The sequence below is a fragment of the Dreissena polymorpha genome, chromosome 4 (assembly GCF_020536995.1).
Source record: "Dreissena polymorpha isolate Duluth1 chromosome 4, UMN_Dpol_1.0, whole genome shotgun sequence".
Lineage (NCBI taxonomy): Eukaryota > Metazoa > Mollusca > Bivalvia > Myida > Dreissenidae > Dreissena > Dreissena polymorpha.
This window is the reverse complement of record NC_068358.1, coordinates 25574978-25601807: the sequence shown is the minus strand read 5'-3', so window position 1 is coordinate 25601807 and position 26830 is coordinate 25574978. Positions and strand designations below refer to the sequence as shown.

General features: G+C 35.1%; 1 protein-coding gene across 1 annotated transcript in view; it reads right to left on the bottom strand.

Annotated features, from left to right (window-relative positions):
- Nucleotides 1-26830, bottom strand: part of LOC127876625 (afadin- and alpha-actinin-binding protein A-like) — a 97490-nt gene that overhangs the window by 8649 nt on the left and 62011 nt on the right. The window contains exons 5-12 of the mRNA XM_052421968.1: nucleotides 22140-22278; nucleotides 18003-18078; nucleotides 17270-17508; nucleotides 16410-16526; nucleotides 14859-15025; nucleotides 7500-7673; nucleotides 6753-6864; nucleotides 4418-4538 (exon numbers count right to left, since the gene is read on the bottom strand). Coding sequence (XP_052277928.1) covers nucleotides 4418-4538; nucleotides 6753-6864; nucleotides 7500-7673; nucleotides 14859-15025; nucleotides 16410-16526; nucleotides 17270-17508; nucleotides 18003-18078; nucleotides 22140-22278 — 1145 coding nt within the window. The remainder of the gene's footprint in view (nucleotides 1-4417; nucleotides 4539-6752; nucleotides 6865-7499; nucleotides 7674-14858; nucleotides 15026-16409; nucleotides 16527-17269; nucleotides 17509-18002; nucleotides 18079-22139; nucleotides 22279-26830) is intronic.

The following is a 26830-nucleotide window of genomic DNA, read 5'->3' as shown; positions in this document are numbered from 1 at the left end:
CAAATCTTCTGACCTCTAGAGTGTTAACAAGGTTTTACTATAGCCATAATAGGAAAATAGCCCCGCCCCTGTGGTGGCCATGTTTTTCAACCAACCGGCATCATTTTTGAAGTTGCCCAAGATATTATTGGGATGAATCTTCTGACCGAGTTTCATGAAGATCGGACTATAAATGTGGCCTCTAGAGTGTTAACAAGATTTTACTATAGCCTTATATAGCCATATAAGGAAAAATGCCCCGCCCCTTGGCGGCCATGTTATTCAAGCAAACGTAACCATTTTCGAACTCATCCAAGATATCATAAAGACAAATCTTCTGACCATATTTCATCAAGATTGGACAATAAATGTGGCCTCTTAGAGTGTTAACAAGGTTTTACTATAGCCATATAAGGAAAAATGCCCCGCCCCCTGGTGGCCATGTTTTTCAACCAACCGGCATCATTTTCGAACTCATCCAAGATATTATTGGGATGAATCTTCTGACCAAGTTTCATTAAGGTTGGACAATAAATGTGGCCTCTAGAGTGTTAACAATATTTTAGTATAGCCATATATAGCCATATAAGGAAAAATGCCCCGCCCCTTGGCAGCCATGTTTTTCAAGCAAAGGTTACCATTTTTGAACTCATCAAAGATATCTGTGGGACAAATCTTCTGAGCAAGTTTCATGAAGATCGGAAAATAAATGTGGCCTCTAGAGTGTTAACAAGGTTTTACTAAAGCCATATAAGGAAAAATGCCCAGCTCCCTGGCGGCCATGTTTTTCAACAAACTGGCATCATTTTCGAACTCGTCCAAGATATTATTGGGATGAATCTTCTGACCAAGTTTCATGAAGATCAGACAATAAATGTGGCCTCCAGAGTGTTAACAGTATCTTACTATAGCCATATATAGCCATATAAGGAAAAATGCCCAGCCCCCTGGCAGCCATGTTTTTCAAGCAAACGTAACCATTTTCGAACTCATCCAAGATATCATTGAAACCAATCTTCTGACCAAATTTCATGAAGATTGGACAATAAATGTGGCCTCTAGAGAGTGAACAAGGCAAATGTTGACGTCGCACAACGGACAACGCACGACGGACAAAAGGCGATCACAAAAGCTCACCATGAGCACGTTGCGCTCAGGTGAGCTAACAACACACTTTCTTAATGTAAAATTGAAATGACTGAGACCAATTAAGGTAGATAAAATCAACTGTTGGCATAACTGTGGTACTGGAAATAAAGAGCTATTGAAAAAAAAAAGCTAAGCACAGTTGGATAAAATCACAACATAATGTTTTGACAATCAAATCTCAACATGATTTGCTTTTTATTTCAATTATACTGTAAAGAGAGCACCCCAGGAAACTTTGCTGTGACTCTGCTTTCAGCTTTGGTCATGTACATAGAGCCTTGCTCTGTGAGAAGGGGGTTGTATGCCTGTGCGTAAAGTGTCGTCCTAAATTACCCTGTGCACTCTGCACAGGCTAATCTGGGATGACAGTTTCCGCTTTTATGATATATTTTGTTTAAAGAAAGTCTCATCTTAGCAAAAAAATCTAGTGAAGGTGGAAAGTGTCATCCCAGATTAGCCAGTGCAGACTGCACAGGCTAATCTGGGATGACACTTTATGCACATACATTTAATCCCTTTTTCACAGAGCACTGCTCATATTCTTTAAGTCACATACACTGAAACCCAAGTGTGAAGTATCATACACTGAAACCCAAGTGTGAAGTATCATACACTTAAACCCAAGTGTGAAGTATCATACACTGAAACCCAAGTGTGAAGTATCATACACTGAAACCCAAGTGTGAAGTATCATACACTGAAACCCAAGTGTGAAGTATCATACACTTAAACCCAAGTGTGAAGTATCATACACTGAAACCCAAGTGTGAAGTATCATACACTGAAACCCAAGTGTGAAGTATCATACACTGAAATCCAAGTGTAAAGTATCATACACTGAAACCCAAGTGTGAAGTATCATACACTGAAACCCAAGTGTGAAGTATCATACACTGAAACCTAAGTGTGAAGTTTTCATTGAAATCTGAGTTATTTACTGATTTCTAGCTGTATGCACCCAGACTTAATTATATTTTTGTTTACATGGCAATGTAAGGTTTTAAGACACACAATTTTAAAAGTAAATATGTACAAATGTAGCTGTCACAGACAGTAACTCCCTTGCAACTGGTGCATTGTTATTATAACAGTGCAGGAAGAATTTGTGATAAAATTTTTAAGTACAACCAGAAATGTGTCACAGACACTCATTTCCCCACAACATGTGTTTTAAAACAGTCAAATCCCATGTGTGTATTTTACATAGAGTTGCAGACAAAAGTGCTTTCTTTACAATGATAAACACAGTTAAATTATTTAATTGTGAAAGTTTTAATATTCAACCCGTAGTTAAAAGGGAGTTAAATTATTTTGTGACTAGAAACTGATATTCTATGGTGGAAAAACAGACAAATTAATTAAGTGACATAAATTCTGCCAAAGTAGTTGGAGCTAAAATTCTTTTCATTGAGCTCATCAAAGCATTAAGGTTATTCAACATGATCCATTTAGTATTGAAAGAGAAAAACACTAACTAAGGGGACTATAGATTGTTAAGTAGAAAAACAAAGGAAAAATGTTATGGTTATTCCATCATTTGCAGCAGCTGAATAGCCGTGCATATCCTGTAAAAATTTCACAAAAAAGTAGGAGTGGAACACAGAAGCTTTTATATGTAACTTTAAACAAAGAGTAACAACTCTTTAAAAATATAAAGTATACTTCAACACCGTTATTTCAAACACCGATAATCCGAAGTCACCACTATTTCGAAGTATTTTTCTGGTCCTGATTTTGATTCTTGTTTGTTTAATGTAAAATTTCATTGTTAATACGAACTTTGTTAAACCGAAGAAATCGTTAATTCCAAGTGATTCTGTTGGTCCAAACACTATAATTCGCACCTAATTATCAATGATATCTTTAATCCGAAGTCAAACCACTGCAAAAAACTGAGCGTAATTTCACACCTTTGTCGTGGCGCGTCAAAAGCCGATAATTACACCTTTGTTGTCTGCGCGAACGTGGGTGTTCAGAGAGACATCGCGTATTATTAAAAAAAAGGTTATTCATTTCCGAAAATGTATGCATATGTATGTATGTCTGATAATTTGTGCTATTCGTTTTATTTTATATGTTCTGTAATTAGAGAAAAATAAAAACAAGAAAAAGAATCGTTTTATTCCCCCGTTTGTTACGAGAAGAAATATATTGCTATCTGACTAGTTAACTAGTAACCGAACCATGCTAATTCCACAACGTTTTATTTTTAAGGAATCAAAGAAGTCTGCTGTCAAATGTTTATTTGGAATTATCGTTAATCCGAAGTTTTTTTAACGGTCTCGACGACTTCGAAATAACGGTGTTGAAGTGCATCTGCGAAACCATGACAATATGCACTGCTGCACTTACAGGTAATTATTATGTAAATGTTTGGTGAAAAGTACATGCAAAATGTAGGAGTAGAGAAAAGGAGCTTCTTTTCTTATTGGTTCTTAAAAAAAAACAAAGGGCCAAAACTCTTTATTTAAAACAATTATAAAACTTTGACTATATGCACTGTAGCACTGGGAGATAATTGTTATTTACAAGTTTGACCAAAACCACATGTAAAATATAGGAGTTGCACACTTTCATTAAAATATGTAATTTTAATTAATGGGCAACAAAAACGGTTAATGGTTAAAAAAAATGGTTAACAAAATCTCAATTGCAAAACTTTGAGGACGTGAGATCCAAAACTTGTAGATGACATTCTGTTAAAATTCGACAAAAATTGCATACAAAATGTAGGATAGGACCCACAGCAGAGTGAGACACAACATGCATGCACACATACACGCATGCACTCGAGCACAAATGGTTGGAATGACACCTAAAATGTCAATACTCTGACATCTCCATGCAGTAGTAGTAACATAGACATGTACTTGTTTTATGCAAAATACTAACAAAACAAGTGTTCCACGGTCTGAGACATATGCCCTCCCCCCCCCAAAAAAAATGTGGCCTTGACTATGACCTTGACCTTTGACCTAGTGACCTCAAAATCAATAGGGGTCATCTGCCAGTCATGATCAATGTACCTATGATGTTTCATGATCCTAGTCCTAGGCGTTCTTGAGTTATCATCCGGAAACCATTTGGAGGACGGACTGTCCAACTGACCGACGGACAGACCGACATGTGCAAAACAATATACCCCCTCTTCTTCGAAGGGGGGCATAAAAATAGTGCATCATGAAGCTGGTGAATCCTTGAGCCAAAAAGAAGGACTTTTTATAGAATGCCAAGCTCTTTTATAAGTTCAAACTACCTGTCACTATCAGACCACTAGGTTGGTACTTACAGTGGACTCCTCTTGTTTGGGGAAGTGAGGTATTTAAGAAGGTCCGTTGCAGAGGGCGATGATTTCTTTCCGGGCGCTGGAGAGAAGACAGGGGTGGAGGGCAGCAGACGAGATTTGTCAGCTAGACAAGAAGATGACATATCAGAGAAGGGAACTAATAAAGAAATTTAAGGTGAATTAAATGTTCAGAAATGTTAGTCAATTTTTAATGCATGACGTTAAATAATAATTTAATACTAAAAGCAGAACTTTAAAAAATACTTTATTAGGCTGTGATGCAAAGTTAATATATTCTAAATAGAGAACATTGCGTTACATATGGTTAGACTTGGTATTATGGCAACTTTCAAGAATATTTAAATTAGCATTACATTTATCTATAAACAGCTGTTGGTCAAAGTTTGTCAGTGTTGAAACTGGGGACACATTCTTTAAACAAGTATTCACAGCACTAAACACATTTTATTTATATTTTTAGAATATTATTTCTATGACAAACACAAAATTAGGCAAGCATTCAATCAAACAAAGAGTTACCAAAACAAGATTCTTTAAAATGGGTACATTTTAATGAATATAGAACCCAAATAAACAATTTTATTTGCACATTTAATGAGAATATTTTTATTTTTTTAAACACTGAAAATTAAAATTATAATGCAGCAGTTTTTAGAAAAGGTTTTCAAAGAATGATTAAGGACCACATCTATGTAAAAGCTCAGAAAGGAGAATAAAACGGTATGCAGAGAAAATAGACATATAGAATGCTCAACCAGTATTTACATCATACTACAAACTAAGTCTGGGTCTGTTTCTATAGCCAAAATTATTTTAGATTGTAAGGTTGTTCAAAGCAATCTGACATGCAAGCTGGTATGTACAGTAGACTCTCTGTAAACCGGACGGTCTGGGGACCGGCCTGATCATCCAGTTTTCAGAAAGTTCCGGTTTACCAAGAGTATGCATATTGCCGAAATATACATTGTATGCATTGTGTACAAAATCATATAAGAATAAAACAAACCATATACATTTACATGTACCATGTGATAACTGTACTCATGTAAAATTTATGTTTAAAGCATTCTTAAAAAAATGTGTCTTTATTTGATTTATAGCAAAAATACATTTCATACCAACTTGTTTTAATTAATCCCAAAGTGAGTGTGGTGCTTTATACATGTACATAAGTGACATTTGTCATATAGGCGAGTGAGTCATGTTCGAGTTCTCTATAAATAGCTCTGAATTAATTAAACCTCAAAGACAATTTTGACGAGTAAAGATTTGAGAAGACTTGTAGATATGAGACTATTAATGCTGAAGATGCGTTTAAAAATAAGAAAAGGCAATGAATGAATTTGCAGACAGATAGATGGATATTTAACGGTCATATTTCTCACAGTTTTATCTGACAAACAAACAAACAACCATTTAAGCGTTAAAAACATGGCTATAAGATCTTTTAAACTACCCAAGAAGATCACAAGAAAGTGATCGTCGCAACGGCATGCATTAATTGTGTAATTAAATTGTTTATCTTAAGCTTAATAAAATGATCAACTCAATCACTTTTTGGTGTTACCACACGTCTATTATAGACATTCACAGTTTGTTTTACATTATTAAAACGGACTTCTTTAGCACAGTAACGACTTGACACCTTAATGGTATGTTTAATCCGATTATCGATGATTGCGCGAGCAAAATGTCTGACACCGCATGCGCTGTGCTGACTAGGAATTGTAATTTTCACGCCTCGGTTCACAGAGATATCTGTTCGGTTTCCGGTTTTGAGGGAGTTTGGTTTATTCAACATTTTTTAACAAATAAATAGAAGGAGAAAATACAGGACTGGCCCGACCGTTCGGAATCGGGAGAGTTTCGGTATTCAGAGAGTCCAGTATTGGCCGAGTCTACTGTACAAGTCTCCAAACATAACTTAACGGTTACCCTTTTCCACTTAGATAAGTATTTTTATGCATTTGTTGTCCCTTAGAAAGTTAAAATTTAATTTTAAGACCTTTCTTACTAGATTCAAAATTTAAAGGCTTCATTTCCAACCCTTATATACTGATAAGCAGCAAACAGCATAAAACCTGAACAGAATGCGAGTTACTTGCAGGCTGTTCTGGTTTTATGCTGTTTGCACATAGCCATTTACAATTGCTTCTTATGGGGGAAAGGGTTACATGGACTTGTTCACAGATTTTTGTATTTGAAAAATGTCATTAAATGTTCTGATTAATGAATATTTATTTGGGCTCTGTGAAGACTTACAATACTTAAGAACTTCTCAATCTTAATATTCTCTATCAAGACCTTAGAGTCCTACCTTTTGACTTTGTCGGTGAGGATGACTCATGATTGCTTAACTGATTACTCCCAGCAATGTTAAGAAAGGACGTCTGTAGTAACCGAGTTTTCTCTTCTTCAAACCGACGTCTCTAAGAACACAAACAGGAGAATTATACAGCCGGACCCTTTTTCCCGCAATGAACAATATATACATTTATCACCTAAAGCATAAAGAATGTGGATTTCCTTCTGATCTGCTGGAAATATACAATTCCAAAAGGATCACACACAAGCAGACTTGCAGACACGTGACCGATACCCGCGATGCCCATAGCTAACTTAGGGTACATAATTTAGGAATAAGAGAGTCACTGGGCATTAACATTGTGTTATTCACATTATTACCGTTATGTAATGGTCCTTACATATTATTCAAGTTTTGAATTAATTGATTGATAGATTATGAGGACAGACTTGTTGACAGACTGAGCGACTCCAACATATCGCTTTGTTAATAATTTGTTTATAGAGTATAAAAATTTTACAAGTGAAGAACAATTTGAACACTTATTGAGTTCTATCCAGCAATTTTGTTGTCCTTCATAAAGAACCCTTAAATTTTTATCTTTGCAAACATGTAAAAACTACAAAATTTGAAGATTTTACGACAAACATTTCCCAATAAAAGTTATTTTTCCCACTCATTTTCCCCAATTGGCGCAGTTCTGGAGCTGTTCCCGATCGGGTAAAATAAATACTGACTATCATTCTGTTTGACTGGTACCTCGAGTTGTGTCCTGCGGGCCATCTCAGCCACAGCCTTTTTCTCCTCCTCAAAGTCAGCCTTCTGTTGATAGAACTCCCTCCTCTGTTCTGACAGTGTCTCCCTCTCCTGGAGGATATGTGACTCCTGGAGAAACGTGTTCTCCATGGACTTGGACTGGGTCTGCAGAGATTGCTGAAATATACAACCCTTTGCATGCTGGGAAATTTGTTGTCTGCTGAATTTCTAAAATAAGCATTTTCTTCAATTTTTTTCAAAGAATACTATCAGAAGAGCAAACAGTTTGGATTCTGATGAGACGCCACGTTCTGTGGCATCTCATCTGGAGCCAAACTGTTTGCAAAGTCCTTCAAAATTCGGTTCCAGCACTGAAAGAGGTTTTATAATATGTAGTTCGAATGAATCAGTCGTCTAATTATGAATCACTTTATCCACTCAGTTATTTATAACACTCATTCTGTTTCTACAACACTCTTTGTTTCTTAGACAATATACAGGAAGATGTTTGACTGAACAGTTTGTAAGATAAAATGCAGGAAGATGTTTGACTTCAGTTTGTAAGATTCACAGGTGGCAAGCACTCAGTGGTATGCGACATTTCCTGTGTTATACCAGATTAAAACTTCAGCTCTTTCTGGATGAAGTCAATTTTAGTTAAATAGAACTTTCAAACCATGTGGTTATACACAGAAAAACATTAATGGTCCACTGCATAGATTTATATTCATTGCATATGAACGAGCCAATTAAGAGCAAATAAGCTGGGTATATTTATTACTAAATGCTTTTTCTCAAGGATTCACAAACACTGTTTAAAACACCATGTAACTAGAATTTTCAGATTGCAACCCAGCAAACACATAACGTTATTACAAAGTTGTAATTTGGTTGTATATTGGTCAGGTCATGAAATAACCTTATACGGACGTTGTGGCAACGTTATTACCATAACTACTGTATGTAAAACTTAATTTAATTTGATGTAAGTTGATAAAACGAGAAAAAAAACACATTATTTGATAAAAATTAAAAACAAAACTAATGTTGTTTTGTTTTTCTACCTTCTTTGCGATAACGTTAAAATAACGTTGTTAAAACATTATTTTATAACATTATTTTAGAACGTTTATCTAACGTTATAACATAACGTTGTACCAACATTGTTTTTGGTCATATCATCTAATGTTTCTTTTTTTATTGTAATGATTATTATCTGTTATCTTTGGTAAACGATTTAAATAAAAATACTATATATAATTTTACATAAATATTTCAACAGTTTTTCTGAAGCATTTTGAAAAAGCTTTTAGAGCTAGTTTTAGTTGCGATTTTTCCCGTTGGGGAGGGAGTATATAATAAACTTGTAAACAATAAATTATACTAAATATTCATAAAAGCATTGCATACAAGATACACATATATAAGTTTGTACGCTATAATATACATTTGCAACTCAACAGATTCTGAATACAAAACCGCTGTTTTTCGCTTCCTCTTTGGCGCGTGCAACAACAAAAGGAAGAAAGAAACACAGAAGCGGTGTGCAAAAAGACGAAAATTCACTAACTCCAGAGAACATGTTTGATAAATAGCAACATATACAGGAAAACGACATGTGTTTTCTTATTTGTATTTAATTAATTTGCATAAATGATCGCGGTTGGCATGATTTTTGTTAACCTGAACTCTTAAGATAAGGATTAGACTCCGTTCGCCCCTAATACTCGTTCGTACCCGGTCAATTCGCCCTATAAAACATAAAACGTATAATGTGAAGTCAAAATACAATTCAGAATTATGAAACTAATTATAATAATAGAATGATGGAACATTTTCATGCATCTTTAATATTGATTCATCTTCAGGCATTTCTTTAAAGGAAGTTTGGTGGTAATTTTCCGCCAGTTTTTGTCGCAAAAATTGCATCCATGAGAGTCTTAAAACTTTCAGAAATACCGACATTTACCTGGCCCAACATTTACTGTTATTAAAGGCAAAGTTTCATCTTTGAATACTTAAATAGTTTTGACAAACATTTGAGTTTTAACCTGTATTTTGATATCTTTGCAGATGGAATACGTAAGGTATCGAACATGAAGATATCCGAGGTAGAAGTCACCGTTACCGACTTCTTGGAACACGCACTGTATCATGAACCTGGCAGATTACAGTATAAGGACTTTTAGGTGTGTGGTAAACTAATACATCACTTTGAAGCTTTTTTTAAAACAGCTATACATAATCTTTTCTAATATAAAATTACAAAAAATAAATATCTATCAAAATCGTTTATTTAGTCTAACTTGTGTGCGGAATAACATGCGTTTTCGCTCTTCCATTTAAAAAACAGACTTGAAAATTGATAAAGTTATTCAGTTATATATTTATTAACCTGTAGTGTTTGTGTATCTTTTACAGAAAAAAAATGTCCGACCAGACTACAGGCCAGAATGAAACGCTCCCCGAGGCTGTTGTGCAAGATTCAGACAGCAACTTGTTATATAAAGTGATATTATGGACTAGACATATTCATTTATAGTTTGATCAAATATCACGATTACCGGTATGTGTTCTTCTGTCTCGCAAATACCGTAACATTCTAGCTGTGCATACTTTAAACATTTTGGACAAATCTTTCTCATATGTGTACATATTTTTGGAACATTTAAATATAGCTAGCACATATTGTTTCCGTGAAAGCCACACAACTGTGGTTATCTATTATATGATACTTGATGGTTGAAATAGGTTTTTCCCTTGTTGTGGTATTTCGTAACCTTTGTATCACTTTAAATACTCACGACGTAAAGTTTGTAGGGGTCTGCTAGATAGTCTCAGAAAATGTTTTCTATGATACTATATGGGCATGTAACGAAATGATATTGTCTTTAATATTTAGAAGTATTTTCTGTGTATTTTTAACTATTTTAAATTTTGTAACCTGGAAAATTTGCAAACTTTATATACTTTCATAATTGTAAATGTTAACTTGTGTACGTGTGTTGAGAACACATTTTCTTTGTATGAAAAGAAAGCTATAGGACTGTTCTTAAACTTTGTAGAAGTAATGCAAAAGCGACATGATTTTTTTAATTTTTTGTGTGATTAATAAGAGACCAAAACTTTAACATTGTGTTATAAAAAAATTATTGGCTTTGTCTGTAAGGCCTACAAGACTTTGAATGTTTCCACTGACCCGGCCCACCCTAATTTTTTTGCAGACACTTAACATTTTTTTGGCCATTTGAAGTCAAGTTTTTGTATTGAATTAGTTAAACTGGATAATATTATAAAATTATGATTTTGCCATCACATAATTACAGAGAAATGATGTTGCAAAGACAAATGGAAGACTTTGTCATTGAAAATACCGTAATGTGTAATGTGTAAAAGTAAAAAATTAGATGGAAAAAGTTGCGGCGACCTACCTACCCTATTTTTTTGGCGATATGTTAGTGGAAAGAGACAACTTTTTTACATTTAATATCGATGTTGAATATTTTGCAATTGTAGACAATTTGCTCTATTATTGTAATACAGTAGATTTCACTTAATTGAATAGCCCATTTGCCACGTCTGAATATTCAATTATCCGGAGTATTCAATTATACGGAATCAGTTACATTTCCAATGTTATCACTAACCGGGTGTAATCCTTCTGGAAATTGTGCTTTTCATGCATAATCAAAACATTGTTGACACGTTAAGCGCTTAAAAAAGTTTATATTGGAATTAAATATTGAATCCATTATTAATAAAATATAAATGTTTTGTTGAATTCCCAAATGAGAATACAAATTTTGTAATCCAAAACACACTTTCTAGCTTTAAATAAAACGTCCACATGTATTTCTTTTGCCCCCAACAAAAAGCTAGCGAAAACTATGCGGCAATGTACAATGTCACGCCATACGGTGAGTGTAATGAATTTTCCCATTTTCATTTTATTGCTTACCCAACGCTTACGCTTGCAACATCTATTGCTCATGTATTGTCCTGGTAAAAAGCGCGCGAAAATTAGCATGGGTGTATATACACTTTCGAAGGAAAACTTTGTAGCGAGGAGAATGCTGTATCTTTGACGTTACGCTCTTTCAGGTAGTTTACTATTGAAACAGATAATGTACTGTGCACTGATATACCGGAAAATCTGGTCAATACTGGATTCAATTTTGGTTATTGTGAACACAAGATCAGCAGTGTTAAGACTGCGATGTTTTGACAAATGTGTGCGTTTTTTATTGTTTGACATCATGTTTAGATATGATTTACTGTGACGCAGTTGTGTAGGTTTATATACACGAACTGAGAATATAGTGTAACATTCCATTACCGATTGCAAACTGTCAAGCAAGACACGTCAACAGTTTTTTTCTAATCAGCAACACACTCTTGAATTGTTTCTAAGCGACAACAAACTGTTGAAGTGTGTTATTCGACAGTTTGCATTCGAAAGTTTGCACCTGACTGCACACCGGAGACTCCAGTGTTTGCATTGTACTTACATACTACACCTGTTAGTCACGTGACGCTTGACAGACACTGCATACATGCATGGTGTGAAATGAAAACAAAGGCAGTCAATTGAGTGTGTCTGTCAAAATCGTCGATACGATGCGTATAATTGGAAATTTATGAAATTCTTTGCTGGATTATAGTGTGGATTATAGTGTGCAATAGAAAATTGGCTATTCAATTAACGGAAATACGCCATATTTCCTATCAGAATATGTTGAGTTTTTACAAGGGGCAGAGATGCAAATGGTTTGGTGTTTTCAATTTCTATTCAATTAACAGAATTATTCGATTATCCGATATTCAATTAAGTGGAATCTACTGTAATAGAAGAGTCTTCATAAATGAAGAATGAACTTCCTGTTTCTTAGTTTGGAGGTTTTGATTTAAAAAAAGGAAGTTATGAGGTTAGGAAAAAAAATGTTCTTACAAAACTTCAACGTTATTTTGAAGAAAAAAAAAGTATCTGTGATTACACTTGGAAAGGTAAAATATGCATTATCTTCTTTTTGATGCATTACATATATTAAGTTATGAGACTTCCATGGATGTAATCTAAAAAGTTTTGTAATTTTAACTGGGTAACTTTTCACAAATTCTCTGAATACACACTGTTACTGGAAGTTAATTGTTTTAGCCAACTAAATGAGTATATGTGCTTTAAATCAATCTTGTAGATTGTTAATATTCGAATCTTTTTTAGTTTGTTAATGTACTTCTGTTTAACCATTGTTAACAACTGACAACATTACATTCATTCATTATTGAACTAAAATTCTTCAGTTTGTTAGGTTAACATTGTTTGATTGTTTTATAATTTTGTAATAAAATAATTAAAATATGGCGTGTTGTGTAGTGTGTCAATGATACAGTTAGGTCATATAAAGGTTGCATTTTGGTTACTTAATAACGTTATTTTATAACGTTATAACAACGCTATATGGAGTCCAGAAAATCACGTTGTATGGACGTTGTAAAATAACATTTTACTAACATTATGTATAACGTTATTATAACGTTTTAACAACGTTATTGTGTTTGCTGGGAAAGTGGTCGCTATATCTATTCCATCACTGCTTTTCACCAAACAAGTTACAAAATTCAATGTGTCATTTAAAAGTCTGAACACAATTATGTGGTCACATCTGTTTATGGAATTCCCAAGAGGGATTTAATTAAAGGGGCCTTTTCACAGATTTTGGCATGTTTTGAAGTTCGTCATTAAATGCTTTATATTGATAAATGTAAACATTTTCTCTAAAAAGCTCCAGTAAAAAAATCAAGAATAAAATTTAAAAAAGAAAAAAAAAGTAACCCTCAACAGGGCTCTAACCACTGACCCCTGAAGTCCTGGCGGAAAAAGTCTCCGACTTAGACCCCTCGACCATTATTCCGCATACAATGTCAGATGTATTTTATACTATATATAAGCAGTCTTCGTAGTTTCACAAAATATAGCGACAACAACAGAACTCTCCAAATTATTCAATCGTTTCGCATTGCAACGCTTTATATTTTCATTTGCTTTTTTTCACTCAACATACTTATATTTGTGGATTCAAAAATCAATTATCAAAACAGACCCTGTAACCAAAGCAACAACAACAAATATATAAACAGCAACAATTTGTATATCAGAAGAAACTAATAATAACAGCACACAAACTACTGGGTTTATTGCTTTTTTATAAATATAAAATCCAGACATCTTAAAGTGCTAAGAGGTAAAATGACAAACCATCTAGAGATAATTGTACATAAATATAGGGTTGATGTTTGGTGTCGAGTTCTTCACATCATACCAGAAAACCACTAACTCGAGTACTTAAAATAAGTGTATTGAGTGGTGAGTAAAATCAACAAGTACTCAAAGTTGATGAACTGTAAAAATGTTTCTGTAACAAACAATACAATCATACTCCTAGAAGTATGTTCCTCATCTGAAGAGAAAAAGGTAGTTCATGCATTGTAGTTTTCACTTACTTCTGTTACCACAGCAACCGCCATTTTTGATTGACAACAAACTGAAACAAGACTATTGCCAAGCAATATATGTCCCCTACAGGCTCCATCATTGTCAGATATGTTTTTTATTATATTTGTTGCCACAGCAACCAGAATTTTTGACGTAGGAGCAAAATGAAATGACGTGCATTATGTCCATATTGCCATCTATCCATGTTTCAAGTTTCATGAAAAAATATAAAGAACTTTAATAAAGAATATTAAGTTATCGCAGGATCCAGAAAAGTGTGACAGACTGACAGACTGAACGACTGACGGACACACAGAGTGCAAACCATAAGTCCCCTCTGGTGAAACCAGTAGGTACAATAATGTGCATATGCCTCATAGCATCTTGTATCCACATACTTAGTTTCAACAACTTAGCTTTAAATAGTACTTATTTGGGTTTACGCAGGATTCAGGTTTCTTGGACCGAAGGACCAAAGGGACAGAATTGAAATGCATATTTACCACTTGGCGCTCTATCCAAATATTGAGTTTCATCAAGTAAGCTAAAGTTCTTTTTGATTTGTCGCAGGATCCAGATTTTAGAAATCACAAATTTTCGAAACCAAAACAACCACAATGTATGACCCTCTATCCAAATTCATCAACCTAGCTGATTTAAGTACTTTTTGAGCTTTTGCATGATTCAGATGTAAGTTTTCAATCATTTCCATATCCAATAAGTGGTTCTTACATATGAATGATTCCATAAAAATATATCTGTGTATTAATCTATATTGGTAGTTCATTATCTGCACTAAGGGATCCTTATAAATATTAGTGATTCCTAACCTATATCATTGATTATAAACCAATTGAGTGGTTGCTAACCTGTATGAGAGTTTCTTGCTGTTTTACTATGTCCTTGTACTTGGCAATCTGTGACCTTAGCTTATCTAGCTCCTCTTGTTTCCGTCCTTGGTCCCTCTCAGATCCGCTTGTGTTGTGGCTGGTCTCCCCTTTGCTCTTGTTTGGACTGGTCCGCAGACATGAGTTGGCTAGCACAGTTATAGAGGCAGTGATATAGACCTGCACACGCAAGTGCCTTACAAGACAAGATGTGTTTGTGAAACACAATGTCCCCCTATATGATGTTTGACCTTGTAGGATGACCTTGACCTTGTGAAGGATGACCTTGACCTTTCACCACTCAAAATGTGCAGCTCCATGAGATACACATGCATGCCAAATATCAAGTTGCTGTCTTCAATATTGCAAAAGTATTCATAAAATAAGCGATTTGGGCCACATATATTTGACCTCTGACCTTGAAGGATGACCTTGACTTTGACCTTTCACCACTCAAAATGTGCAGCTCCATGAGATGCACATGCATGCCAAATATCAAGTTGCTATCTTCAATATTGCAAAAGAATTTATAAAATAAGCAATTTGGGCCACATATATTTGACCTCTGACCTTGAAGGATGACCTTGACCTTGACCTTTCACCACTCAAAATGTGCAGCTCCATGAGATAGACATGCATGCCAAATATCAAGTTGCTATCTTCAATATTGCAAAAGTATTCATAAAATGAGCGATTTTGGCCACATATATTTGACCTCTGACCTTTAAGGATGACCTTGACCTTGACCTTTCACCACTCAAAATGTGCAGCTTCATGAGATACACATGCATGCCAAATATGAAGTTGCTATCTTTAATATAGCAAAAAATATTGCAAAATGTTAAAGTTGGCGCAAACAGACAGACAGACCAACAGACCAACGGACCAACAGACCAACAGACAGGGCAAAAACAATATGTCCCCCACTACTATAGTGGGGGACATAAAAAGTAGTTTTCTAATATTAGTGGCATGTATTAAATAAACTTAGAATTTAATTTACTGATTTTCCAAAATCATTTTTGTTTTTATTCTTTATGCATTATGGTTATTGTTTTCTGTCAGTTGGGTGGGAAATTTTCTGCATGTTAATATTTATACCGAGCTATAACACATTTAAAAAGCTCTAATATAAGCTTTTTCTTTTAATATGCTACAAGCCCATATAAAATTAAATAATGACCTTCCACTCAAAAAGTTTAAAAAAATGCTTTCTTATATTAATTTTTGCATCTCCTTTTTTCCAGCAATACTAAAACTAGCATGGCTAATATTTGAATGAATGAACAATTCAAGCAGGCAACAGACTTCTTGAAGTCACTATAGAGTCTAAGAAGAATATTGCATGAGAACAAAGACAAAACGCCACATCAAATATATAAATGGACATAAACACAGGTTAAAGCAGCAGACGCAGCTGTTTTCAGGACAAATGCTGTTCAAAACCATTAATGCATGTTTAATGGAGAACTCTAAAACAGCAGTCACAATAGTTTATTACATCGTTCTTTGTAAATAGTGACAATTACTTACCTGCCACACTGTAGTTAGAGGAACATTTACGCAAGGTGTTTCCCAGGCGCTTGCAAATCTCTTGGAAATGTTTTGTCAGATTTTCTCCCATTATATCATAGGGCATTTGTAGACAGTCTGAAACACATAATGAAAAACCAACATTCAAAACTAAACCGAAGACAGGACAAGAGTTCATGGTATGTTTTAACAACTCGGTTGTCAGTATGAAGCTATAGTACAGTTGGAAATTTATGTTGCACATTAAATCATCAGATGAAGAAAATGTGCATACTGTAATATTACTTTACATTAGGAATTTGTGGTCTTTTAATTGCGTGGAACTAACATGCACATTTACATTTAAATATTATTTCAAAGGCATGCAAAATAACCATTTTATACTAAAATTGGTTCTAACAACTTCATATGTTCTTGGTTAGATTTTGTTCTTTATAGTATAAAGAACACAATCTATTATATAATGTATAACAAGTTGTAATTGCCACTTGAACATAAAATAATCAACCCTTAACACTACAAAAGGGCAGAAGTATGGGGCTGTTCTATAAATATTTTGACTGTAAGATCAGCAATGGCTCAGCTTTTAAGATCATTTGAGATGAAGAGTCAGTAACACACCATCATTGAGATCATATGAAATATATGGTCACAAACTCACCATCATTGAGATCATGTGAGATATATGGTTACAAACAAACATTTATTGAGATCATGTGAGTTATATGGTTACAAACTCACCCTCATTGAGATCATGTGAGATATATGGTCATTACACACCCTCATTGAGATCATGTGAGAGATATTGTCACACACTCACCCTCATTGAGATCATGTGAGAGATATTGTCACACACTCACCATCATTGAGATCATGTGAGAGAGATGAGATGGTGGACAGATCATCCACACTGCTGGCCATGCTACCAGCCAAGCAACCGTTGCCATTGGTGACCGTGACAGAGTCAGAGAGGTCAATGAGTGAGGCCAGTTCTCGCTGCATGTCAAGCAGACAGTCTCGCAGGTTGCTGTTCTCCACACGCAGTTCCTGGTGCTTGGCCTCATAGCTGGAGATCAGGTGGCTGTACATGTCCTCGTGTCTGCAATATGGGAGCCATACACAGGTAATAGGTAGTTTAGTAGCAAACTCTTAAAAAAAATATCAACATATTGATAAAGATATATTTTGCCAGTGCAATGCCTCTAGCTTCACACTCTTTCCCAATAATAACTTATTGCAGTTGGTCTAGCGTATGAAGTGTTTTTAATTATTTAACTTGAAAGTACAAACTACTTAAAAGTTAAAATAAAGTACACGGTTAACAATTGTGTAATTTTAGAAATGCATGTCAATGTCATAATGATGATTATAATAATAAAATTATTATAATAATTCTATTATTAATAAAAATAGTGCACTCTACTTTGCCGAAAACAGGTAGACTGTCTCTAAATGTCAATGAAATATTTGTATAATGCTTTATGTTGTATTGCATGACGTGTCGTGTAATTTGTATGCCTTAAATAAAAGACTATCAGACAAGAATGTATCTCAAAATATGTTTCTCGATTTTCCTATACATTGTGTACTCACTCATTGGAGCCGGTCTTGTGTTTCCATGTGCTTCTCTTGTTTGAGCCTCTCTGCAGGTTCCCTACCATGTCCATGCCTGTCAATACACAACCAGTCTGTTAATACACAACCAGTCTGTCAATACACAACCAGCCTGTCAATACACAACCAGCCTGTCACTACACAACCAGCGTGTCAATTCACAATTAGTCTGTCAATAAACAAACTGCCAGTCAACACACAACAACCCTGTCAACAAACAACAACCCTGTCAACAAACAACAACCCTGTCAACAAACAACAACCCTGTCAACAAACAACAACCCTGTCAACTCGCATACTGCCAGTCAAAACAAACCCAGCACATTTTTATTAACCAGCATCCTTCATCTTAACTTGACACCCACTCATTTTTCTTTAGACAAAATCTGTTTTCAAACAATACAATAATCAACATACCAAGAGTTCCGCGGTCGAAGACATGTGCCTACCAAATAGCGCTTTGAACTAGTGACCCCAATTTCAAAAGGGGTCATCTACTGTCCAAGGCCAATGCACATGTGAAGTATCAAGCCAGCCAATCACTCAATACATTTACGAATTATTGATCGGAACCAAACTGGTCTACCGACAGACAGACAAGTTCAAGGTATACCAATTGTTGAGGAGTTCCCCTGATGCCCTAGTTTTTAACACCACATGACTCAGATTTAAACATGGTTATAACAATTTAACAAACAAAATTGTGAACAAATTATATCAATATTGAGTCATTAATGAGGTTTCTAGAATGGTAAAAAGGTTTTCCTCAGATTTGACCTCGTGACCCAGTTTTTAGAAGCACAAGACCCAGATCTGTACTTTGTCTAGATATTGTCAAGATACAGATGCTAACCAACTTTCTTTTAGATTGAGCAATACATTTGGCTTCTAGAATTACTAAGACTTTATATAATTTGACATGAAGACATAGTTTTAGGACACATGTGATCCTGATTAAAACTCTACCAACTGATTGTATAAGTACACATCTGACCGGAGATTCAAAATTGAGTGATAAGTATGGCTTCTAGAGTGGTTACAATGTCTTTCTTAGATTTTACCTGGTAACCTAGTTTTTTGAAACCCAAGAATCAATTTTAATCTTGTCCTAGTTATTGCGTATATAAATATCTTGACTAATTATCATAAATATGGCTTCAAGAATGGTTAAAAAGCTGATCTAAAAAAAACATCTTGTGGCATAGTTTTGGACACACTTAATATTTACCCAAATTGCAACTTTGCCTAGACATGATCAAGATATTCTAACCGAGTTTCATGAGGAGCAAAGATATCGGTATCTAGAATGGTAATATTAGCTAAAACCTGAAACCACACACCGTCTAACACAAGACACTGGACATAAGGATGCAAATATAGTCCATCTTGAGCATGTCATTGTCTGGTGAGCTAAATATGTTGTTTCAAATCCATAGCAACAAGATTACCAAATTGTCACAGAGGAAGCCCAATTAAAGGCCTGCGTTACATTTAATGATTATAAGATCATTACTATTTCAGTTAGAGATCAGACAAAGGGCCATAATTCAGAAGTTTCCCCAAATATTCTTTTAATTTGAGTATTAAGAATTGTTTTAATTTTGGGTCAAACATGGTGTTTAATACCTAGTATGTACATCATTCTTGATGTTGAAAAGTTTGTTAATTACATAATCACCTGTGGAAGCCTTATATATTCAAACTTTGGATGTATTTTTTCTTGGATCTAAGTCTATTCTTAGAATGGGTTGGTGAATACCCCCTCCCTCAGGCTGAGATTTTATGGTGGCAAACATGGTGACTAAGTTTGATGATGGTATGATTGAAACTAGTGATAGGAGTTATAGGCTTCACAAAGTTTAAACCTGCTCATACAGAAGTGCTCCTGGAGATCAGGCTGGTTATCAAACTTAGCGAGATACAAACATTATCACCCAGTTTCTGATGATACAATTCCAACTGAGTAAGAGAGCTGACAAGGTTATTTAGTATTTTTATTTATAATTTAAGGGCAACGATTCAGTAGAGCTTCAACCTTTTTTAACCCAACAATGTACTGTGAAACAATTATTATTTGACATACGTTAGTTTTTGTATATTTCTTCGGTAGATCAACTGACTAATTTTAGTTCCAAATAAATAGCTGTCCAAAATGAACCAAAATAATTAAGACTGTAGACATGAAATATATCAATACGGAGAAGAGGAAGAGAAGAAGAATATTCAACGTAATCCATGAGTTTATCCTGCCTCTGGTTCCCAATCTACATTTATCAAGTTATTTCACAAAAGGGAGTACATTATACTGTGTTCTTAACTGACACTGACATTTCAAGTAAAATGCTGATAAAGTAAAGCTGTATCAAAAGCGTTGACTTCAGAGTCTGTGGCTTTGACACTTCAATCACCTGTTAACTGTCATTCAGTTCCACTAATCCATTAATGGTAACAAATAAATATTTAATTGGCATGCAATTAGAAGGGCAAGTTACCATAAACTCATACCAGCAGACTAGTTAAATGGCATGTGATAAAAAAAGCCAAACCTTCTTCAAGTGACTACCAAGCCCCCCCCCCCCCCCAGCGACTTATCGCTGACAAATATTACAAAAGAATCGGAAAATTGTGGATTTCAAAATCAGAAATCAGGGAATTCACATGTTGACGAAATAGTCATGATGTGAAAAACTACGAAATTCCATGCTGCCAAAAATAAATGGTTTCTCAGTAATTATCAGGCTTGAATTTGAATACCAGAAGAAATCATGTGTTCATGACAATTGGTCATGCTATTCAGAAAAGGTGATATTGAAGATAGTAAATAAGGTAAATGTTATCATTAAAAAAAAATTATTATCCCATTTTTCAATGTTTCAGCTTTTGTTTTTCGTTTTTAGTATTGCTATTAGTAAACCTTCACACAACGAGATAAGAAATAGAAATGATGGGTATTTATCCCTTTTACCAAACAAAACACTATGTACATCTAGTTTTAAAATATTTTTTTTAAACTTATTTCATTTTTTGACTTATAGTATTTCTGTTATGAAACACAAAAAATGAGCCACTTCTGGGAAAATGGGGCTTAATGCATGTAGGAAAAATGTCATCCCAGATTTCACTGGGCAGTATTCACAGGATAGTTAGGGACAACACTTCTGGCTTACTGTATTTTTGGTAAGAGGAGACTTCCTTTTAAGGGAAAATACAATAAAACGGGGAAAGTGCCATCCCTGATAAGACTGTTGGGACTGCACAGGCTAATCTTGGATGACACTTTACACACATGCATTAACCCTTTCCAACTCAAATACATATTTTGACACATTTGTGGTCTCTTAGAAAGTTAAATTTAATTAAAGACCTTTCTTGCTAAATTCAAGTTTTTAAGGCTTCATTTCGAACCCATAGATACTGATGAGCAGTAAAAAGCATAAAACCTGAACAGACTGCGAGTTACTCGCAGCTAGACTGTTCTGGTTTTATGCTGTTTGCACCTAGCCATTTTTACTTGGTTCTGAGTGGGAAAGGGTTAACTCTTTCAGTGCTGGAACCGAATTTTGAAGGCCTTTGCAAACAGTTTGGATCCAGATGAGACGCCACAAAACATGGCGTCTCATCAGGATCCAAACTGTTTGCTATTCTGATAGTATTCTTTGGAAAAAAATCGAAGAAAATGCTAATTTTAGAAATTCAGCAGACGAAATTTTAGCAGACGACAAATTTCCCAGCATGCAAAGGGTTAAACCAGTGTTTCAAGAGTAAGGCTCAATCACAAAACCACACACCTATCCTTCTGTCTGGGTTTCTCAATCACAAAACCACACACCTATCCTTCTGTCTGGGTTTCTCAATTACAAAACCACACACCTATCCTTCTGTCTGGGTTTCTCAATCACAAAACCACACACGTATCCTTCTGTCTGGGTTTCTCAATCACAAAACCACACACCTATCCTTCTGTCTGGGTTTCTCAATCACAAAACCGCACACCTATCCTTCTGTCTGGGTTTCTCAATCACAAAACCACACACCTATCCTTCTGTCTGGGTTTCTCAATCACAAAACCACACACCTATCCTTCTGTCTGGGTTTCTCAATCACAAAACCACACACCTATCCTTCTGTCTGGGTTTTTGTCCATCAGTAGTTGATGCAATCTCTCCATTAGCTTGTTGACTTCCCGTTGCTTCTTTTTGACTTCGTGTTTGTACTGAACATCTCTGTCCTTGATAACTGCCTGGATACGCTTCAACTGAAACAGCAAAATTGAGCCTTTCTCAGGGAAAAAGGGTTAAATTCAGGTGAGTTAACCCTTTCCAACTTAGATACGTATTTTTACACATTTGAAATCCCTTAGAAAGATACATTTAATTCAAAACCTTTCTTACTAGATTCAAGTTTAAAGGCTTCAGTATATACTGGTGAGCAGCAAACAGCTTATAACCTGAACAGACTGCGAGTTACTTGCAGGCTGTTCTGTTTTTATGCTGGTTGCAAAAGCCCTTTTCACTTTGTTTCTTATGGGGGAAAGGGTTTAAGAAAGTATCTTCTTAGGGAAATTCAAGTGTAGGCGGAAAATTGTTGTACCGGATAAGAATGAAAGGACTTATTACAGGCTTATTAGGGATGACACTTTATGCACATGCTTTAAACCCACTATACCTAGAGGCGATTAGTTTTTATGATCAACTCTATAGCATTACCTTCCAGTGTTGTTATCCACCTGCGGTAAAAAAGGAACATTGATTCATTTATTGTTCTAATCCAAAAAGGGACATTTTAGAGGTGTTATTAAATTGCAATTCATAACACAATAGTTAGTATTCTATCATACTGACCTTTTTAACATCACATTTTCTAAAAAAAATAGTGAAAGAACGCTGGTGTTTAAATGCGAATTTACGTCATTTGAACATACTTCTTGTGAGGATTTTTAAAACTAAATTAAGGTTAATTTATCAGTTTCCACAAGGGAATAGTATAGTATTTTAGCCCCGATAATAACAACAAATTACAACCACTGACAGCGTCTGAATGCCATCACAAAGCCCTGGAGACTGCCACTCACAGAATTGTGAAATGCAACATAAACCTTGTCAACATGTTTTTCATTGTATTATTGCATGTGCTGCACTCCTTTTTGCCTTTTAAAATTGTCTTTTGGGAGGGGATTAATAATGCATCAAATTCAGTTTCATTATTATAGCAGGCTAAGCCATGTTAAATGTCAGGATTGTCAGCTTAAAAAATAAATCAGGAGCCTGAATAATGACCAACAAAATAACATATCACGCCATAATAGGTAGCAGTTTTTGTAAGTGTGTCCATAAAAGAAACTCAATCCCAGCTGAATTGGATCCCAAACAGCCATTAATGTCTGTAGAGCCACAAGAAAGTATTATTACTTTCAAAAAGGCAAAAACATGTTACATTTATTCCTAAACACAACAAACACTCTTATGCAACATAAAGGTGACCGAAATCTATCTCCATGGTTTCGTGACAAATTCAAGTTTTCATAATGATCTCTAAACAAAAAGGTTAGTAAATACCTAATTATCAGTTGTATTGAAATGAATATATCAGATCCATTTCTATGAATAAAAGTTCAGATTTGATATAGGTAAGAAGAGCTCTACATAGCTTTAATAAAACATGACAAAGTAATTAAGGCTATTGTCAAGCAATATGGTCCCCTACCGGCTCCACCATTGTCAGAAATTCCACCATTTTCAGAAATTTGTGTTTTTTTGGTTACCATAGCAACCACAATTTTTGACGTAAGAACAAAATGAAATGACGTGCATAATATCCATATTGCCATCTTTCCATGTTGCAAGTTTCATGAAAAAATATTAAGAACTTTTAAAGTTATCGCAGGATCCAGAAAACCACCATTTTCAGCAGTATTTCTAGTCTATTTGTTGCCATAGCAGCTATAATTTTTGACATAGGAACAAAATGAAATGACTATTGGCTATTGTCAAGCAATATGGTCCCCTACCAGCTCCACCATTGTCAGAAATTCCACCATTTTCAGAAATTTGTTTTTTTTGTTACCATAGCAACCACAATTTTTGACGTAAGAACAAAATGAAATGACCTGCATAATGTCCATATTGCCCTCTATCCATGTTTCAAGTTTCATGAAAAAATATGAAGAACTTTTAAAGTTATCGCAGGATCCAGAAAAGTGTGACAGACTCACAGATGCACAGAGCGCAAACCATAGGTCCCCTCCGGTGAAACCGGTAGGTGACAACAATACGTCATAAAAATGCCACAGACTGAAAGCCTCTACAGGAAGTTGCATTTTATGTTAGAAAAGTTTTGAGTTGCAAAATGGTGTTTTTTTATATCCCAAAGCCATTTCTCAGCAAACAGACCAATTTGTTTATGCCGTTTTCCTGTGAATTATTAATGATTTTGCCATACATGCCAGACGTCCCGATCTTGGCGGGACAGTCCTGCTTTTGGGTTGTTTGTCCCGGTGTCCCGATGTGACACTATTTTTCCCGACATAGAGAATAACAGGTTACTGTCCCATTGTTTTGCAATATATCAGGCGAGGCTTAGAATAATATAACGGCAAGGCTTGCCGAGCCGTTATTTTATTCGTGCCGAGCCTGATATATTACAAAACGATGGGACAATAACCTGTTTTTCTATTTATCATACCACACTTTCCTTAAAATCTGCAAGACAATCCATTTTTTATATTTAAAATGTACGCTGATTTTGCTGATCCGGCTTTTACACGTTGACACACATGTAGCAACAGCGTTCGAAAGGAGACACGAAAAATTGCTTATTTTTAGCATCGTATGGAGAAAAAAGTTGTTTGCACTACGAATTGGAAGAGTACACCTGCTTTAATTATAAACATATTGAATTGGAGATCAGGAATGGACTGCAGCGACAAATTTTATCGAAGAATACACTTCACCGAATAGTTTGGAGACGCCATTTTGGAGATGTGTATTGAAATTGACATTTTGATGATGGTGTCAATATTGACATAAGCGTGTTAAATCGTTTCTTTAAATAGTTGAGGATTAGCATACAGTTATCATTTGCCTTGACTTTCTGTGCAACACTTGCGAGTGCAATGACTATATCGATATTTAAGATGTATTGTCTCATTGATGACGTCATTTAACTTACGTATTGTGGGCTGTGGTGATTTTTTTTAAATAAACGTTTTTGTGATTTATGACTTTAAACTAGAATAAAATATGTACGTTCTTGGTATCAAATTGTTTGTTTTGTTGAACCTGATTCATGTTGATAGAAATAGTTGACTTTATTGCAAATTCCACATAACTCCAAATATTGACTGACATAAGAACTTCCTGTTGACTATGATATAAAAAAATATATCAGGCAACGTTATATCAGGCAGATATCAATGCGGTGGTATGATAAAAATTGATATACGCTCTAAAAGTTCACAGTAAAATTCCCTATTCAAGCTACGTCTGGCTTTAACTACCATCGCTAATCCCTTTATTGCCCCCTATTAACAAACATCTATATCTACTAGTCGAGTGATCCAGTGTTATTTTTGACACCTTATCAGCGATATATCGGCAATTTATTGATTTTATCGGGCATTCACACCAGGGTATTTTTTATGATAAGGGTCGTTAATTGCTAGTGATAGATGCATCGTAGTGCAATAAGCAGATTGCTTTTTGTATTTCAAGGCACAAATCAAGTACAAAGATACTATAATCAGCGGTATTCAGTGCATTATATGTCAAACAAATCGAGTGCTGACCGATACCAGAGACATAAATTTACTTTCGTTTTTGACTGATTTTCAGAAAATAATGAGTACATATTGCATCAATCTAAATTTAGAGCTAATGGATGATTGGTTGAATGAAAACAGTGCTCGATGTTCGAACATCCCGTTGAACATTGCCTTAGTCCGAAATGGATTCATCCACATAATGCTCATGTTTGTTTACTTCCGGAAAATGGAGAACGTCTGTGTTCATGCAATTCTAAACACATTTATCGTCAATATTTGCCAGAAATTATGAGGTTTTGTAAGTAATTAGCTGATTACCGACTTCAGTAAAGGTGGCACGATTGATAGTTTTAGGTGTCCTGCTTTTTGGTCAAATGTCCCGACATTTTTAATGGACTGTCCCGATTTGGACCCAAAAATTTCTGGCATGTATGGTTTTAGTTTAAACCTATTTATTTTAGCTCGATTGCATCGAAAGCCTAAGGCTTATATAAATGCTCTCGAGTCCGTTTCCTGGGCCTAGAACCAGTACTTGGTGTCGTTTGGGGAGATCTAAAGAACGCTCCCACGGTGGGGATCGAACCCGTGACCTCCCGGTCGCTAGGCGGACACCATATCCATTACACCACGGCGACCTTTTAAAACCATGTATGGTTTTGCATCAACAAGCAAAGAATGCGCCATTTGAAAAAATGTTTTGATTATAAGTTTCGGTTGGTGCATTGTTGAATAAAACCTTACTTTAAACATAAAGGATACATGATAAAAATGTTTCAGGATTTAAGGTATATCTATAAAATATTTTTTGCCAGCTTCTTAAGAAGAATAAATAATGTGCATTGTTAGATCACAAACATGTGTAGCATAAAATTATCACAATATCTCACCATGACCATGCTGCAGGTGAGCTTAAAACTAGAAACTTTGGAGAGATTCATGAAGCTGGAAATGTGCCTGTTAGCTGGTCACAAATGCCCAACACCTCTTCGTCAGTATTGTTGCATGAAAATAAATCATTAATGTGTGGCTCAATTTGCATGAAAAAAAT